Source organism: Trachemys scripta, chromosome 2, assembly GCF_013100865.1.
Source record: "Trachemys scripta elegans isolate TJP31775 chromosome 2, CAS_Tse_1.0, whole genome shotgun sequence".
NCBI lineage: Eukaryota > Metazoa > Chordata > Testudines > Emydidae > Trachemys > Trachemys scripta.
In genome coordinates this window covers 130675665-130695914 of record NC_048299.1, presented here as the reverse complement: position 1 = coordinate 130695914, position 20250 = coordinate 130675665, and the positions used below count along the sequence as shown (strand labels likewise).

At 40.5% G+C, this 20250-nt stretch overlaps 1 protein-coding gene across 6 annotated transcripts in view; it reads right to left on the bottom strand.

Annotated features, from left to right (window-relative positions):
- Positions 1-663: 663 nt before the first annotated feature.
- The window catches only part of OTULIN (OTU deubiquitinase with linear linkage specificity), a 57665-nt gene continuing 38078 nt past the window's right edge, over positions 664-20250 (bottom strand). For 5 of the 6 annotated variants that reach the window (XM_034761556.1, XM_034761557.1, XM_034761558.1 and 2 more), the window contains 6 exons: positions 17692-17768; positions 16612-16706; positions 13369-13512; positions 6030-6155; positions 3525-3794; positions 664-964 (listed from right to left, as the gene is read on the bottom strand). In XM_034761556.1, the coding sequence (XP_034617447.1) occupies positions 770-964; positions 3525-3794; positions 6030-6155; positions 13369-13512; positions 16612-16706; positions 17692-17768 (907 nt within the window). In that variant the 3' untranslated portion in view covers positions 664-769. The remainder of the gene's footprint in view (positions 965-3524; positions 3795-6029; positions 6156-13368; positions 13513-16611; positions 16707-17691; positions 17769-20250) is intronic. The other variant, XM_034761561.1, reaches the window with a different exon arrangement.

Here is a 20250-nt window from a genome sequence, read left to right as displayed (position 1 = left end):
AGCATGCTCCAAAAGGAGGGCCTGCTTAAAAGGGGACTCTTGACAGTCAAGTGGGGGAAGAATGAAGGAGAGGCTATCTGCATGGAGGAAGCCAGTTTGCAGATTCTGGAACAGAGCAAACCACAGGAGAAGGGTCTGGACTGTGGGTAAGGCCTAACTGGGAGGCTGGGGGCCTGACCCTTTTTCCTCCCGTGCTCCCTGACAAGGGAGAATATCTGAACATTGAGAAGTGAGCTACCCGTTTGACTATCTGAACTGCTGAGACTTATGGGGAACTCTCCGCTGGGAGGGGGCAGAGTGCTGCAATCATGCTCTAAACTGAAGAGAGAACGGGGCCCAGAGGAAGCTAGTCTGGGTGTATCAGCAAGAGAGTCTCCTCTCCTCTTTCCCTCCGGGCTGGGATCCGGTGGAGAGGGAGGACTGAGGTCTTTCTACCTTCTCCCCTCCCCTGGTCTGGAGAATCCAGAGAGCACCAGGGAACAATGGACTGTAACTCAGCCACCATACCCATGGACCGTCCAAGCAAGGCCATCTCAGGACTTTGGGGACAGTTGAGTCATGGCATGCCCACTAGGCCTGTTAGCCCCAAGTCAGCCCACTACAAAGATCTTATTTGGAATTTCAGTTCAAACCTTTATAACTCAAGATCCAAAGTACTGTAGGTTTCATCATGTAAATCTCATCATGACTTTATTTCAAAATAGTGTTGGAAATTTAATGTCCAGGTCAGATTCGGATATCAAATTTATAAATTTGCCAAAAATCTCGTTTACAAACTAGTCTCTTCACACATTCTGACTGGAATATTATAATGTCTGTCATCTTCAGTTATAAGAGTCACCACAGGCCAGTCCTCCTCTGGGTCATTGGGATAAAGTGTGATGAATTCATCAGTGCTGTATTTATACAATCGATAAACTCTGATGGTATACTGTAGAGCATATGCAAGAAGAAACATTTCCACCTGGGTTGGAAAAAAAACAAAAAACAAAAAACAAACAATTAGAATGTAATGCATAATACTAATGTGTATTTTTCAGGAGTGTTATTCTGTATAAGACGACCCTTAAAATGGAGAACGAAGCTCAAATACTGAGATTCCCTTGCATGGGGAAATTTGCTGAAATCCCATCCTACGGATATGCCATCCTCAGGGCTCAAGTACACAACCATTTCACACTGTGTGCTCATTAAAAGTTTTGGCTATACTGTTTTAATCTCAAGTGCTTAAGGCAGTGAAATAGTTTGTTTGAATGTTTGAAAATCAAGCCACTTCATTTCAAAATGAGAGCTATGTGTGTTCAAGTCTTTTGAAAGAAATGCCACTTATTTCAATGCTTAAGGTACCTAACTTTAAGCATTCAGGATTGAAAATTGTGGACCTATACCTGTATATTTCCTGAAAAGAGGCTACCAACCACTGAATGCTCCTTTACTCCACTGAGACAGATAGGAGTCAGTCCAAGTGCACTAGATGTTCAGAATTCAGTCTACGACATGTACACCTCTACCCCGATATAACGTGACCCAATATGACACAAACTCGGATATAATGTGGTAAAGCAGCGGTCCGGGGGGGCGGGGCTGCACACTCTGGCCGATCAAAGCAAGTTCGATATAACGCAGTTTCACCTATAACGTAGTAAGTTTTTTTGGCTCCATAAGACAGAGTTATATCGGGGTAGAGGTGTAATTACAAGGGGTTTGGCTAGATTTGACTCCCCTTGGACAAAGCCTGAATTCTTACATTTAAAAACCAAAAGTTGTTTAAGGCACTTTGATATACATTTGCTTTAGTATAACTAAAGCAGCATTTAATACCTGCTATTTTTTAAACTTACACAAGAGAATTGTAAGGCTGAGGGGTAACCTCTGCTTGACACTCCTTGTGCTGTATAAGTTTGATTATTTCAGGACTTTAGTTTCTGGTGCTACACATGTTAAAAGCAGTAACATTCTCTTTATAAAAGAAATATAATTTTTAAAAATGGGAATGCCTATGCACTCAGAATCCATGTCCCAACTCGTCTTTAGATTGTTTAAATGTCCCTCAACAGAGTGAAACAAGGACGACTGCACAAATAGCTGGAATAGAGTTGAATTGTGTCCCAACAGCAGCAGTGCAGACATATGTTGCTCAATAAAACTCTAAGGCATGGTACTTTCCCCAGGAAATGCCAGGAAGAACATGAGTGTTGCGCCACCACCACCACACTTGAAGGTACTACGGGCGTCCACTCACATCTGCACCCAGCCAATTCTGCCAGTTGGAGCAAGGCTGATGGTAATTTTTGTATGCATGCAGGTTAGGGCCACTGCCCCCACCCCATTTAGTAGAGACTAGCATGGTCAGCAGCATTAGCCTCTGCAGTCCTTGGTGCTCAGCAAGTACAAGAACCTTATTAGGCCTGTTGCCTGCATGGATGTGAGGTAGCAGGGGAAGAGAGTTTCCCCCATTGCTTCCCACCTGTCTTGTGAACTCATACAGGGCAGGCATACCCTGTTCTAGTTATAACTTATTATCAGAACAGTCTCCTTGATTTCATTAGGATTAGTCACCAAGTAAAGTTCAACTCCATGTGAGTGAGGGTGACAAAGCTGGACCCCCAAAAAAGTCAACAAGTTAAAGGCAGGTGATAGTTCCACCTTTTCAAGTAAAGTCGGCTAAGCACCTAGTCAATGAGACATTAGTACAAAAACTTAAATGGGAACAAGATCTGGTCCTTAGCTATTATTAACACATGCACAGTTGAGCACTCCACTTGGGGTTTTTATCCTGCAACTACTGCTTCTGAGGGCAGTTCCACTGATTTAAGGAATCTGGTCTTCTTTTGAGATCAGGTTCCCTGATTTTTTTAAAATGTTTGTACCACCTTTCACACCAATATCCTCATTAACCAGTTTGTGATATATACATTAAGTCATGGTTCATTTAGGTAGCTGCAATTCCTCAAGGATGAATTATACCTTTTTCAGGTAATCAAGACCAGTAAAAATGTCTATCAGTCAGAAAATGGATTTATTATGCAGTTCTTGTTTCATATATGTTTCCTTTATGTAATTAATTTGGTACGGCTAGCTTTTCATATATACTTATCTTTATTTTGACATTTAAAATCAACATTTTAAATAAAGAAGTGGCCTGTTCTGGTACAATAAGAATCATGGAAGACATTAATTGAATACTTCATTTAGTTTACTAAAAAAACTTCATGTATAAAAATATGAGCAAAGTTTGTTATCTAGGAGTTATACGCTCCAGAAAATGGGGGTTTACAATTATGAGCACAGACTCTTAACTAGATCACCATTAACAAGTACTGCTATTATTCCATTTACTGAGCAGCTACCTTTTTACAAGCATCAAACCACATCAAACTTAAGCTGCTACAGCTTTGCTGATTTCCAAAGCATTTCAGAAAATGTTTTGGTGTTCTGGTTAGTTCTGCTTCTACCACAGCAGGAAAGTCCTAGACACGAGAAAACTGCCACGTATACTAGAAGGCATAAATAGCTCTCCTTACTTGCTCAAGGCCTCCAGTGTGACCTATTTGATTCAAGTGATTATTCATTAGCTGACTGGGGTTGCTGGATGTATCCCGGGCAAACAATAGCCATGAGAACACTGGTACTTTCTTTCCTTTTTTATCATCATCATATAATTCAATAGCTGTGTTCAGCATCAAAAATTTCACAGCTTCATAGAGACTGTACTCCTCCTCTTCATTTGTAAACAATTCATCACAAGCTGCTTGTCTCTCTACAGGACTTTTCATTTCACTCATACTCTCCCACTATAAAAGCAAACATAGTATTATCAACATAAGTGACAGCAGATCATTCATAATTGCAAAAGGAAAGAAGGACCTTCAAGTGTAGATGGACACATTTTCAGCACAGCTGCTTTGAATTAGATGTATAAGGGCTCTCATGCCCTTTTTTTTTTTTTAAACTTAAAAAAAATAAAACCTATTTATTTTAAATACTCCCATAGCTGTAGCTGCTGCTGTCTTTTTCCCGTAGCAACAAGAATCTGATGAGGCCAGGATCAATAGAAAGAAAAAGAAAGGGGAAAAAGTAAGGCAGAATGGGGTGGAGAGACAGATTCTGATTGGAGAGAGGCAGTAACCTTTTCATTGGCTGTAACAATACCTATAATTTTCATATTCTCCCTGCATCTCAAATACCCACAGTGCTTTAGTTATTTTGCGCCTAATATTCTTACAGAAATTGCATCAATATGCATATAAGCAAATATTAGCATTTGAAGTAGTAAATCTGTGCCTATTTAAAATGTTTAAAATAAAAATGTAAACATATGCACACAGAAGACATGAATAATGGAGCCATTAAAATATTCCATTAAGTCAGGGGTTCTCAAACTGTGGGTCGGGACCCCAAAGTGGGTCACGACCCCGTTTTAATGGGGTCGCCAGGGCTGGCTTAGACTTGCTGGCGCCTGGTGATGAAGGTGAAACCCGAGCTCTGCAGCCTGGTGATGAAAGCAAAGCCCAAGGGCTTCATCCCTGGGCCATAGGGCTCAGGTTACAGGCCCCCTAACTGGGGCTGAAGCCCTTGAGCTTTGGTCCCCCCAACCCAGGGCAGTGGCGCTTGGGCTCTGGGCCCCCCCAACCTGGGGCAGCAAACTCAGGCTTTGGTCCCCACTGCTGGGGTCATGTAGTAATTTTTGTTGTCAGAAGGGGGTCGCAGTGCAATGAAGTTTGAGAACCCCTGGAGTAAGCAGATTCCATACTGTAATAAGAAAAATCAAATGCTAATCTATAAAGAATACAGCACTTGGGAAATGTTATATGATAAATGCTATAACGGCTATATGTACATACATAAACACACACAAATGATAAGGGGAGTAAAAGATCATTTTGCTATGATTCAGTAAAGATTCAGTCATTCTATCACTGCTTGCAGCCATCCATCACCCCACTGCCTCTCAGGCACTAAGAGTTTGTCCAATAGGGAACACACCTCTGCTCTAACTAAGGATGTACGGTAAACATGAACCGAAATATTGAGCGCGAACCTAGAACTATGTATTTATAGTAATAAAATGTTATGTTGACAGACTAGTCCATGCATCAGCTAATTCAAGAAGGTAAAAGAAAGTTCCCACAAATTAGGAAACACAAGAAGATTCATTAAAAATGTCACACTGTAGTGGTGCAGTATAGTTCCACACACCCTTCTGGTATCTTACATTTATATAGCATCTTTCATCCCTAAGGCTCTAAAAACACTTTACGTGGTACTACATAAATGCAGGAAATCCTTTCACCCCTGGGACTGAGAACAGCAGCTAGGTGGAGTGCCAGTAGACCGCTCAACAGCAATAGTGAAGGGGTAGATGGAAAATATTGGACCAGAATGCCAGGACAAACCTCCAACAAGGGATTTTTCCATGCCCATGAAGACTAGAAATGTCCTGTTTGTGAGGTCTCACCCAGAAAGCACACAGCTCTTCCCCAAATGAGCTCTCTTACTTGGAACACAATTATCTACCTAAGTAGGGTGAAAGGCTGAGACACCCTCACAGGAGTGTTACACTACCTACATATAACGAATTGTGGCACTAGGTTAGTGCAACACTTACTGTGTTGCAGTAATACAACTCACATTGTCTCAAGCTGCCTCCTTCATTATGTGTATATTATGTTCATCATAACATGAAGGTCAGATCAGTTCCATAACTGTATGGCAGGAATATCTTGGTAAAACTGCTTCAGGAATAGGTTAAAGTCTTCCCACTTTTCTTGTGCTTTTAGGCAAAGAAATACTATGCCTCAACATGGAAGGGGTGAATTTGAAGATTTAAATATTAACTTAATACTAAAGAATTCTAAATTCCATTTTCTATTGCCTTTAATTGGTGTAATAAATTCCAGATGTTAAGTAATTAATTACCCTTCCTAGAAGAATAATTTTACTCTACTAGAATTTAGGTTGAATTGGTGGAGAGCTAAACATACTTATTTGTAACTCACTAAGGAAAGTGAACATATAATTTATCCAACCTTCTTCCTTAGAAGTATTAAGTAGTCTTTAATTTCGTCACTTAGTTCTCCCATCTTCCTGCCCAGTTTCTGTCTTAGCTGCCACTGTTGGATCCAATCGTATTTGCTCAGCAGTTTTTCTGGAAGCTACAAAGTTGAGAAAGAAAAACAAGCAACTTATTAAATCAAATCTTGGAAGTAAAATTGTGGTATTTTACTGAAAATATTGCTACATATTGCTGCTTACAACGGTACCCTCATATATTCTTCAAAACAGCTGTTGTGTACAAAAAGTGCACACCAATTTTTTCCCCGTTTAAAAAAAAAAATATCCACACACCACGAATGAACGAGCTTGTTCCATCTCTTGTTGTACAAGAGCTGGAATTAATCAGCAGCTGGGAGATTAGCCCAATACCAGGCCACGAGCCAGTCACATATCCTTTCCAATGACAAATTTAATTAAAGCGCATGTGAATGGTAACAGACACCAACTGCTGGTGGTTTGAGGGATTGTGTGAAATTAATATTGGTTCAGTTCCACATTACTAAGATTTCTTTTTTTTTTTTAAAATGACAGGCCAAGGACTGAATGGGGATGAGGACTCGGCTAGTGGCATAACATCCAAAACTTAACAATAGACCACTTAGGCCACCTAAATATAGCTGAGGTAAGGCCAAGAGTTTCCCCCCCCCCCCATATGAATATTTTGTAGTCTTCAAATTTCTTGAAGGAAGGCAAAAAGTTTTAGAAAATTGCAAAATATTGTAATCAACTCTTGCCTTCTATTTATCCTCTTTTTTTTTGGCCTACATGCCCAACCCACACCTAAGGGGTTTCTTAAAACCTTATCAGCACAGCTTATGCTCACGCTGAGTAACAGTCAAAGATTTGCAGCGATTGTGTATTAATTGTCATATACTAATGAGCTGAAAGAATATAGTATTTGAAACTGATTTAGGACCAAATTTTAAGTGGCTTGAGAAAACTAATAGTCCAAAGAAATACATATTCAACCCAAAGTGTCTGGTGTAACTGAACTCTAGAAGCAGTTAAAATACGATCAAAGAAAGGCAGACTTGGTTTAAGATTTTCCTTGAAAGAAAAGAAAGGGATAACGTAGGAGATGCTAGTATCCACATCTGCATAGATCCGAATTTCTTAAATATGTAAGTTTTACCACAACAGCACAGAAGGATGATTTACTCACCTTGTAGTTACTTGAGTTCTTCCAGATGTGTTGTCCCTAAAGCATAGTGCACTTCAGTTACTTCAGGTTGCACATGCACCCAGGACCAGTGATTTTTCCTTAAGAGCGTCCACATGGTCTATGCATGCACCTACACTCTCCTTGTGCTCTACATTGAGGGAATAAAGGGGACTGCCACCATATTAGCTCTTCTCTACGGTTAGCTCTCAGAAGGGGGAAAACCAGGCAGTGGGGAAGGAGGCTGGGTAGTGCACTACACAAGAGGGGTAATACACCCCTAAGAGCTCGTTACTGCAAGGTGAGTAACCTATCCTCCTCCTTCAAGTGACTGTCCTGACCTAGCTCTGAAGTGGGGAAAAGGGAGTGCTCCATCATTAACAGTAGCAGCTTGATTTTCCATGCCTTGGATTTGAGCACCAATCAGAAGTTTCACTTCTGTGGAATGTGCGACTCTTCCAGGCAGCAAACGTACTGAGAGAGTGTCCATCACAGACCAGGATAGCCTCTCTACATGTGAGGCAACATTTAAACCCCAGTGAATCAGGCATGCCCCTCACAGGGAAAATTTTCCACGGAGGAAATAAAACAAACTTTTTCAGCAGCCGGTAGCTAACTAATACTAAATAAACTAAGGAGAACAAACTCTGCAAGCGGCTGAAGCATGCACAAAGACGACACACTAAGCTCCATCTCAGGCTGAGGCAGTTGAGAAGGAACAGAGGTGATTTGCCCATGCAGCTCAGTCTGGAGCACGAAGTTCTCATCAGTGCATGCGCAGGCCAAACAGACACTACTAATGAATCTCTCTGATCAAAGGTGCGTGGGGTGCATGCACACCAGGGAGTTCCCATAGGGTCAAAAGAAGAACCCGAGGGGTTGTGCAGACCCAGAGGGACAGCTGGTGCACAGACAATCCAGGAAGATTTTAGAGAGTGCTGGGGACAACTTCCTGGTGCAAGTACTGGAAGAACCAGCTAGGGGCCGTACTCCTCTTGACCTACTGCTCAAACAGGGAAGAATTGGTAGGGGAAGGAGAAGTGGGTAGCAACATGGGCAGCAGTGACCATGAGATGGTTGAGTTCAGGATCCTGATAAAAGGAAGAAAGGAGAGTAGCAGAATACGGACTCTGGACTTCAGAAAAACAGACCAACTCCCTCAGGGAACTGATGGGCAGGATCCCCTGGGAGGCTAATATGAGGGGGAAAGGAGTCCAGGAGAGCTGGCTGTATTTTAAAGAAGCCTTATTGAGGGTGCAGGAACGAACTATCCCAATGTGCAGAAAGAACAGCAAATATTGCAGGTAACCAGCTTGGCTTAGAGAAATCTTCGGTGAGCTTAAACACAAAAAGAAAGCTTACAAGAAGTGGAAACTTGGACAGATGACTACGGAGGAGTATAAAAATATTGCTCGAGCATGCAGGGGTGTAATCAGGAAGGCCAAAGCAAAACTGGAGTTGCAGATAGCAAGGGATGTGAAGGGTAACAAAGGTTTCTACAGGTATGTTAGCAACAAGATGGTAGTCAGGGAAAGTGTGGGACCCTTACAGAATGGGGGAGGCAACCTAGTGACAGATGATGTGGAAAAAGCTGAAGTACTCAATGCTTTTTTGCCTCAGTCTTCACAGACAAGGTCAGCTCCCAGACTGCTGCACTGGGCAGCACAGCATGGGGAGGAGGTGAGCAGCCCTCAGCAGTAAAGAACAGGTTAAGGACTATTTAGAAAAGCTGGACATAAACAATTCCATGGGGTCGAATCTAATGCATTGTGACAGTGTGTGACCAGAAAGGGCTTATGTCTCAGTGATTTTTTGAAGCTGGGGATCTTTGGCTTACTCCCCTGCAACCACTGGGAGTTCAGAGTGTGGGGGAGTATTCAAACGGCTCCCTGTTATGGTGGGGTGTTCCAAAATAGAGAACCAACCCTTAAAGCTTGCTATGAAGATTTTAAAAACTACTTACAGAAAAAGCTGAAGTCAGCATGAACACTGAAGCTCAGTTCTTAGGATCTAGGATGAAGACAGTGGTGATCCGGCAGCAACCCCTTTTATTCCCTTAATGCAGAGCACCAGGAGAGTGGGGACACTTATGTGGACCACACAGACACTGCTACAGAAAAATCTGTTCCTGGGCACATGGAGTATATGAGCAACCTGAAGTAACTATAATTCACTACATAAAGGGACAATCACTCAAAAGAGCCACCAAAATTCTGTTTTTTTTTTTTGGGGGGGGGGGGGGGGGGGGCATAATTATACCAATATCCATTTGAAGACAAGAATATGCAATATCAGAATCTTAAAATCAGTATATTTTTAATTTAAAAATTTTTTTTTTAAACTCAGGGTTGAAGTATTGCTAATTGCCACTAATACACCTCCCTCGCATGCACTCCGCTGCTCTCTTTACGCCCACTGCTGAATGAATTTCAACACAGCACAAAGCTTACTATTCTATTATGGTAATCTGCCCTCCTTTTAAAAATTGCAAAAAATAAAAAACCCCCACAATGATATATGGTTCAACATTTTCAATATCAGTTTTTTACAGTCTGATTGGTAGAAAAAAAGTTAAGAAAATATGAAGTCAATATATTTAAAAACACACCAAGTAGGAATTACACACCTCTGAGAAGCTCTCGTGCTCTAATGCTCTTTGCTACAACCCCTCAAAGTGCATGTTGGGAGGTTTCATTTGCAGGAGGCGGACAGTGGGTTACCCCTAGAGACTATTTTTATGAAGTCCTTTGTATTGTACTGTTGCTGCAGATGTAATCCGTGGCAGTATTGCTGTCAGAAGTTACAAGACAACTCTGTACAGACAACTCTGTACTTCTGCTGAAAAGCTATCATATTTTGGAAGTTTTAAAACTGGATTTAATTAAAGGGATTAGAACTTTATTGTCTCAAAAGTAGTAGAGAATTAGGGCATTGAGCCTTTCTATACCACAACAGTTCTGCGATTAAAATATGCAGTTATAACCGTACAATAAAGGAAACAAAATATCCATTTACTACTTGTAATGCCAAATGCACTTGTAATAAAAACTCAAGGTAAAGTATAAGTAACATTCAAAACATATAAGAGTTCCTCAACTGCATTTTAAGGGTACTTTCAACTTGTTTCATTAATAAACTATCTGAAGCAAATCAGAATGTTTCACAATAGCATTGTATCAAGAGCACTGTTCAACTGCCAAATACTTTGGCTAGACTTGCATTAGAGCATCATAGGATAATTTTGACCAAACTCTGCAGACAATGAAAAATATATCTGTCATGGGTTCTGAACGTTGTGTATTAGACCACAGAATCTGCAGTTTCTAGTAGCAAACCCCACCCCACCCCACCCTTTTTTTTTAAGTGAATTTACTGCTGGTGAAGCAACAGAATGCAAGTATCAAAAGCTGAAACAGTTTAGTTATCCACAGAAGTAGTATAGAAACATTTTTGACATAAGCTTCACCATACTACCAATGCACCTCCAACTTGATGTATAGTGTACGAGGGAGTTACTGAACTCAATACATTTTCCCCTTAATACCAAAAGATTACAGTTTCCAAGAGGAACAATACATTTAACCTCAAGGTAGTTATTCACAAACTGTCGAAGTTGCACTGAAGATTAATTCAATGGAAATCTCAAATATTTAATTAAATTATGGTATATTAATTTTTTTGAATATTGTCACAAATACAATAAATTCCATATAGTGACTTTCATGCTATATAAAATAAAGGAACCCAGAACAGTAGTTGAAGATGGATGGTCCTGTGGTCAAATAACTGGGCTGTGACTAAGGCAGGGGTAGGCAACTTATAGCACGTGTGCCGAAGGCGGCACACGAGCTGATTTTCAGTGGCACTCTCACTGCCTGGGTCCTGGCCACCAGTCTGGGGGATTCTGCATTTTAATTTAATTTTAAATGAAGCTTCTTAAACATTTTAAAAACCTTATTTACTTTACATACAACAATAGTTTAGTTATATAGTATAGACTTATAGAAAGAGACCTTCTAAAAATGTTAAAATGTATTACTGGCATGCGAAACCTTAAATTAGAGTGAATAAATGAAGATTCGGCACACTACCTCTGAAAGGTTGCCAACCCCTGGACTAAGGAGACTTGGGTTCAGTGCCCAGCTCTAAGAATCACCTTATCTCTCTGTCTGCCTCAATTTCCCACCCACCCACCATTTTTAAATCTGGATTAATATTTGTGACAGATATTGCAATTCCATGCAGTATCTTCAGAGACCACTGTATTAAATTTGTGAATGGTTTACATGTCATTATGCTACTCCATGGGAGAGGGTTACCACAGCTCCTCTAGGAACTAAAAACTGTGTGTGTGAGTGAGATTATATAGACACATCACTGAGACTACAACTCTAGAGTTGTACGACTCCCTGGGGAGCTTTGCATAGATGGTTCAAACTGAGTTTTCCAAAGATTCAAACAAAGTGACTTTGGTATAATAAGGTGAGTTTTGAATTGACAGAGGGCCTTCTTTCTGGTCCAGCAAACGAATCTGAGCTTTTGTCCATGGGGGCCCGCTATCCTGTGGAAGGGTTCATAGACTATCAGGGTTGGAAGGGACCTCAGAAGGTCATCTAGTCCAACCCCCTGCTCAAAACAGGACCAATCCCCAACTATATCATCCCAGCCAGGGCTTTGTCAAGCCTGACCTTAAAAACCTCTAAGGAAGGGGATTCCACCACTTCCCTAGGTAACCCATTCCAGTGCTTCACCACGCTCCTAGTGAAAAAGTTTTTCCTAATATCCAACCTAAACCTCCCCCACTGCAACTTGAGACCATTACTCCTTGTTCTGTCATCTGCTACCACTGAGAATTGTCTAGATCCATCTTCTTTGGAACCCCCTTTCAGGTAGTTGAAAGCAGCTATCAAATCCCCCCTCATTCTCCTCTTCTACAGACTAAATAATCCCAGTTCCCTCAGCCTCTCCTCATAAGTCATGTGCTCCAGCCCCCTAATCATTTTTGTTGCCCTCCACTGGACTCTTTCCAATTTTTCCACATCCTTCTTGTGGTGTGGGACCCAAAACTGGACACAGTACTCCAGATGAGACCTCACCAATGCCGAAGAGAGGGGAATGATCACGTCCCTCGATCTGCTGGCAATGCTCCTACTTATACAGCCAAAATGCTGTTAGCCTTCTTGGCAACAAGAGCACACTGTTGACTCATATCCAGCTTCTCATCCACTGTAACCCCTAGGTCCTTTTCTGCAGAACTGCTGCCTAGCCACTCTGTCCCTGGTCTGTAGCAGTGCGTGGGAGTCTTCTATCCTAAGTGCAGGACTCTGCACTTGTCCTTGTTGAACCTCAGATTTCTTTTGGCCCAATCCTCTAATTTGTCTAGGTCCCTCTGTATCTTATCCCTACCCTCCAGTGTATCTACCACTCCTCCCAGTTTAGTGTCATCTGCAAACTTGCTAAGGGTGCAATCCACACCATCCTCCAGATCATTAATGAAGATATTGAACAGGACCAACCCTGGGGGCACTCCGCGTGATACCGGCTGCCAACTAGACATGGAGTCACTGATCATTACCTGTTAAGCCCATTGGAAGGGCATTGCCCTGTTAGGCCCATAAGACAGAGGGATTATATGTATTGATAAGCATGTAGAAACTTTTGTATGTATTCTGTGCAAAGCTTTTGTCCCAAGAATAAGCATGCCTGTTGAGAAAGAGCTGTGTGGTAACTTGTAAATGCTGGCAATTCACTGTTCACAGCCCTTGGAGAGAAAGCAAAGCCATGTTGTTGGCCTAGAGGAAGGCTGGCTTGCTGGGGATACCACACACAGGGGATGTGGCAGGCAGCTCCGTAGCCTTAAAAAACCACTATCAGAAGGAAGTAGGACAAGGGTCCCTACCCAGAGACATGTGATGGCTGGAGACCTGAGCCCTGCCTGATCACTCCTGGAATTGAGCACAGAAAAGGAATATAGGTGCAGTTATCTCTGAAACTGTGACAATAGTACGTCCTGATTTCACCAGCATGTTGTGATGATAGCTTCCATCAGTGTTTTGCGTTGCTCATGCAGTACAGCAATGAGGCCATAAGATTGCGCAATAGAGAAAAAAAGTTAGTTCTTACTTATCAGGAGATACAAGTTTGAAGCATACCAACGTTAAGTCTTCACTCTGAAGCCAGTCAGGAAGTTCAGAAGTTTGGCTCAGTGCCTGGAACAATGTTGCTCTGAGAGCACAATAGTTATCACCTCGCACTCTCCTTATAGAGGTAAACTTCTGAGAAACTGCTTCATATCCCTGTATAAAAATACAAAATAAATTGCAGTAACAATGCATAAAATACATCAAACTCTCATTAATCCTGACATAATTGCTCAAATTAAATGCCCAAACAACAGACCTATTTAACAGTCAACAGCATTTGGCCCAATATTCCACAGACAAAGCTCAAAACACCTTTGTTTGAGAAATCTAATAGGAATAGAAGCTATTTAAATATAAAAAAACCACACCACATAGCAGCCAAAGTGAGAAATCAAACCAATTGTTAGAAGTAGGAGTTTATTAGAAGGTTCAGGGAATTGCCAAAGTGATTTAAGGAGCACAAATCACAGACTTTCATTGAAACCTGTGCTCCTGACTCTCTTAGGCACTTTTGAAAATTCTACCATTGTACCTTTTGGACCAAAGAACATTAAAGATGTTGGCTAGACCATGTGAAATATCAGCATCAGAACCAGCACATTAATTAAAACATGTAGAATGATCCTGAACCAGCTGCTTACAACCTGCAGATGTTCTCAATGCAGGAGTTGAGGCTCCCTGGCAGGTAAGGGCTGTTCCACAGTGGGGCAGGGGATCGATCTAGGAAACGCAACTTCAGCTACGAGAATAGCATAGCTGAAGTCGATGTTTCCTAGATTGAACTAAGTTAACTTACTGCGGGTCCACGCGGCGCAGGCAAGCTCCCCTGTCGACAGCGCTTCCTCCTCTCGGCGAGCAGGAGTTCCGCAGTCAAGAGGGGAGCGCTTCTAGGATCAATTTATCACGTCCAGATGAGACGCGATAAATCGCTCCCAGAAGATCGATCTCTACCCGCCGAATCAGGCGGATAGTGTGGACCTAGCCTAAGTGTGGAGACATGTGCATTGACACTGCCTGAAGCACATTTCTGCGTAAATATAGAGGACTCCAGTTTTATAACAGTGTTAAATTAACAATTTTGTTAATTTTGCATATTGAAAAAGTAGGTTCTTCAACAATCATACAAAAATTGTCATTTTCCCCCTCATTTTTTTAATCACACCCTTTGTTCAGCTACCCTCACTCCACCCTAAAAACACTTTGTTAGATGCGTCCTCCTCCTCATCCATCGAAGTATAAACTTTTATTGGAGGTTGGGGGGAGGATTGCAAAAGAGGGTGTATCTAGTAATGTTCTTGCCAAGACAGAAAACACCACATAAGCCAAAAACATGATGCAGGATGGTTGTCCCATTGGCACAGGACATCCTGCATGACAGTGCTAAGAACTATGGCAATGGGTGCTTTAGAACTATACACAGACGGATTGAAAAGAAAAAACCTTGAATGGCTCTAAGCAGATTTTATTTCTGTTGAAACTGGCAGATACCAGAGGACTGCATGTTTTGTATGTAAGTATAGCAGACAGTGTTTTGACATCCAGTTGCACAAAGTATGACAAAAAACAGCCTTGCTTTAGTTCAGCTGTTACTAAGCAAAATTGCCATAGAGGTGTGTCTTGTTTACACCATACCACACACTTGTTTTATTTAATGCCTGCTTGTATTATTGTATATTTATTTAACACTGCTTGTATTTCTGCTCCAGTATCACAGTTTGTTTTGGGATGTGCTGAAGAGAGGTAATTTTTTTTTTTTTAAATCATTAAACACACACACCACACCACACATGTTCTTGTTTTTTTTTTCCTTATGAGTATAGCCAGTCACTCTGTTGCAGTGCACACTACCAATGCACTCACCAGCAGAATAAGGGAAGTTATCCTGAGGCATGATACCTTATAATCAATTCTGTCCTCATTTTGTCTTTCCTTGGTCAGGCCTGAACTGAAGCCCAGCAACACTACAAATTTCATTCAATGGGTCAAATTCTGCTCTCATATCTTGCAATAAGTTGCAAGAATAGAATTTGGCCTAATGACACTTGAAGCCCACTGCACAGTAACAATAAGTACTCAAAGTCAATAAAAAGGCTTTTAAAAGTGGTTTTAAAAATACTAAAAATTGTTTAGGACCCCAAATAAACAGAATGTTTAGATTAAAGATTTAAAAAAAATAAATCAAATTTAAAACAAGAGCTCTATTCTCTACGTTCTTATTCTTTTCTCATCCCCATAGTCTGAGCATCTTTCAGCAGTTCATTAAGCAACATGACCAATATTTATCACGTGTGGTTCATTCTCTTTTATTCTCCCTCCAGCAACGAAGTGTGTGCATTTGAAGTGCTCTGGTAAATTTCTGCCCACCCAAAATACGTACATGTTATGTGTTCATATTGAGAAAGCAAGGCCAAAGAACTAAGACTAAGCTGAAGATCAGTTCCTCCTTTGCTTAAGTAAGAGGACCCTAAAATCTAGATTCTGTATTCCCCGTACTACAGTCAATGGCATTTACAGCTAAAGCAAACTTTGGCCTTTATTTCTCTCATCAGCTCTCAGAGAAGTAAAAAGTCTTTGTCATTAAAAGGAAAAAAGAAATTTATAAATCTTGTGTATTCTGTTAATGATTCTGCAAGTTATTTAGCAATCAAAACAGGATTTTTAAAATTCTCCCATTCTAGATCTACCTGACAGTAATGCTGTACACCTAAAAAAAGATTAATATAAGCAAGAGAACATGCAAAAAAACCGAGCCATTTTTCAAAAGAATTGAAGGCTCAGGTTAAAGTCTCAAACTTTTCTTTTTGAAAGTTATCATTTCTGGTCATCCACCCAGCCTCAGTGGCTTTCAAACTGCAAAGGAAGTGTTGGCAGCTATTTGTTATACACAGAGAGAGGGTTTAAAATTGGTGGGCAGGAATCATCTCACTGACCTGGTACCACTAACATTTTCATGACCGAGAGTATCAATTAAAGTGCCTTTGTAGCTATAAAACCTTAATAAACAAAGTCTCTCTCAAAACTCTGTCTGTCACTGCCCTTAGCAGTTAAAGAAAAGTAATGATTAAACTATTGTGAACAGCATGTAGCTCATACCTGGAAGCCAACTCAACATAAAAGAATCATGCACTTAATATGTGTTTCTAGGATATGGGCCTATTTTGGCAAAAAGTTACAAAAACACTTCCAAGCGGGGTGGCGGGGGGGGGGGGGTGTTATTAAAGGAAAGGGGAGGGGAGAGAAAAGCGGCCATACCTTTTTCATACGTTTTGCCGCCGGTGTATTTCCTCTCCATTCTTTTTGGCAGTACTCTATGATGTCCATTTCAGGTGCAACACTGAGTTTATTTTCTGCCAAGATTGATCACATTTATATTATTATACACACACATTAAATTAAGGAAAAGTATAAAACAGAGCTACACAATGAAGTAGTTGTACTTTATTCATCAATACACTCAAAAATAAATCCAGTACTAATCAAAGAAGTTGATGTAGCAGAGCTCATTGCTAATAATAAAAATAGTATCTTCTGTTAGTATCAGAAGAAAAAAATGCTCAGGAAAGCAGAGAGCAAGCAAAAATGATGGTGTGATCCAGCAAGGAAGTGACCCCAGCAACTCCCCCTTCTCCTCCCCTCCCATCCCACCCCCGGGGGGGAGGGGGAGCATGAGAAGGAAAGGGGAGACTGGTAAACTCTCTCCATCCCTCAGCAGCCAGAGAGAAAGAAAGGAGAGCTTCCCTCCCTTCCCTCAAAAAGGGAAGAGACAGAGGTGCAAGAACCCCACCCACATTTATCAAACACTTACTAGTTAAGTATGGTAGGAGAAGTTTATTTCCCTAGGCAGGGCTGAGGAACACAGCCCTTCCTGGAAATCCCACAAACTCCTATTCCAAGTAGTTAGTAGCGATGCACTAGCAGTGAAGAACACGGACCATAGATCCCAGGAGTGGGAACTTTCATGTTGCCTATTAGCTAGTAGTGTTTGATAAATTTTTCAAGCCCTGTTACACATGTACAAGCACAACACACAAAGGTCATCCATCATCAACTTTTTCAATTGGGTGTGAGGAAATTTTGAGAGCGAAAGAGATAAAAATTACAGGTAGACTGTAAGAGTCTGATTGTAGCCGAAGTGATTTTATATTACAGTTTTCACTGGATGAAAATGTGCATTGTGTTCAACTGTGAGCAGTAACCACCACCACATTTACACACAGATATAGTTGAGCACAAGATCTTTGCGGATGAGGGCAAAAAAGCTAGAAGTGTTATTATAATAATAAGCTATTCTACGATACGTGTGTAATGCCATAGACTAAAGTTCAAATGTACCTGAGGAGCCTGTCTCACAAACAGGTAATACTTTTTCTCTCTCTATTTCTTCTGCATCACGGTACATGTCCTCCTCACTGAAATAACATTGATACACACTTCATGTAACACCATAGATCTTGTCGGCATTCACATTTACTCCATTTCCCACTGGATGTAGTAATTTAAATCAATCATTCTCAAAAATATTACTAGAAAATTCAATGTTTTACGATTATCTACCTTTATTATGCATTTTTTAAAAAAAATCTTAATTATGTGGTGAATGCTTCCCCCCAAAAAAGAGTTAGCTAGATCATATTCTCAGTTCCAGGACATCCATGCCAGTAATAGATTACTGCCTTCTTCCCTAACATGTGCTCTGCTGGTGATGTGAACCCCACTGAAGACCACATGGAATGGTAAAATAAGCCCCCTTTTTATTTTGTAAATATTTTTACAATATTGGCCAACTCTATGTTTAAAGGGCCTTACTGTTATTTATCATGTGTGATAACACAAGTACTGTAAAAATATATAATAAATTAAAAATACAATACTTACCTTAACCCTATGCACAAGCTCTAACTGGGATTGAACGGCAGTAAAAAGCATGCTAAGGTGTCATACTGAGTAGGAGCCAGTAATCCATGATTGATTTGGATGTCATGAACTTAAAAGACAAAAGCATGTCTTAAATACTGATGTACTGCATATTCCTCTAACGGATTCTGCCAGGCATTCAGCATATAATTACATAATAATCTGACCATAACACAACCTTACAAAACTTCATGAATATTTACCATCAAGCATGTTATCTACTCATTTGCTCCCGATTAGAATGGAAAAAACATACTTTTACTTGCACTTCAAAATCTTAACACCCCCACACTGCTTGCCATGAGAAGGGGGGGGAGGGGAGGAGTACAAGACTGCTATGCATTAGTCTCTACTAGCAATTATTCTAGTCTATGCTTCTATATATTATTAATTAGCATCCAGTACAGTGCCCACAATATGCTTGGCATTGTTCAAACAGAAACAAAAGTAGTGTCCTGCCCCAAAGAGCTTACACCCTGAACAAGGCACACAGCTGAAGGGTAGAGGGAAAAGGAACAACAAACTGATGTGGTCAGGTGGTAACTGGATATGTTCTGTTAAAGTTTTAAGAATATGGTTTTTGTTATTTATAGCCTTAGCAACATTGTTATTTATAGCTCTTTATTTCTTTTATTCAAGTCTATGCCCACTTATCTTACAAAAATGAACTACAATTTCTGAAATTATTTGCAGAAATACCTTCATGGCCTAACTCATTAGTCCTCTCCACACCAGTCTGAACATGCTAACCACAACTATGCTTAAAAGTACAGTTATCAGGGATTTAGGACAGTTTCCATGATTATTGTGGGGAGGGATCTTTTTATTCTGAAAACAGTAACGCCATAAACAGTCTGTTACACAATGTTATGGCATAAATTATAAGATTTGTTTTCGGAAAAACTTTGTCCTCCACTAGCCAGAAAAAAAAAAAAAGTTAGCTCAGCTGTGGCCGAACATACTGGAGGCTAGCAAACTCATCTATAGAGCAGAAGACCTACAACAGTTTCAATTTAGACTTTCAGTCATTTAGTTTCAAGTCTTAGTAAAGTCAGCATAGCTAAATACAATTTGATTTCCAAGTTTACGCATCTATGCTTATGAATTTTAATCTCATATCTGACAGAACTGATTATCTGTACTACGTATAAAGTAGGACTCAACCAAGATTCTTCAAGGAGGCTCAAACAACCTTGGAAGACACCAAATTGTTAGCATCACAACATTATCTGAATATTAATTGCTTTTAAATAGTCCTATTTAAACTATTTATACTCAGAGCCATAAATCTCCTTCCTGAAGATTCAAGCAATATCATAAATAGATTATAAATAGACAGAATTGTTTTCTGTGACAAATCTTGGTAAGACTGAGTTGTCTTAAGGGGAAAAGCTGTTAATCACATAAAATAGATTCTCATTAAAGATTATATATTTTGGAGTACACTCTCCACCAGCTGCAACTTAGGAACCTGAAAATAGGTTTCTGTACATGCCAAGATATGATGAAACATTTCTAACAGAAATATCACAGACAGGCTCCTTTTTTCAGTATACTTGCTCAGAGGTGTTCAGACAGCCACTAGAGTAATCCACAGTTAACAGCACAATGGCTTTAAAATAGTATTTCATCAAATATCTGTAACTAGACATATTAAAGTTTCACAACACCTTTTGATCTTGGGTGAAGACAGTAAAGCTCAAACGTTTTCTGTAAATTCTCTTTGGAAACCTACTCTATTACAGGGGAGGCTGATATTGACCCTATATATGTAGGTTACCAAACTCCTTCCCTTATAAGAGATACTTGCGAGTTTCACACCCCACTCCCATGCCCCTCCCCACCCCGATTCTGCCGCAGGGAGAAAGCTCTGATACCAGATAAGTGCCTTTTCTTTGTCCTTGAAAATTCTGTTCAGTAGTTCTGTTCAGTTTGGCTTACATATAAACTGAGTCACCATTTTCCTTTTGGGAGGAA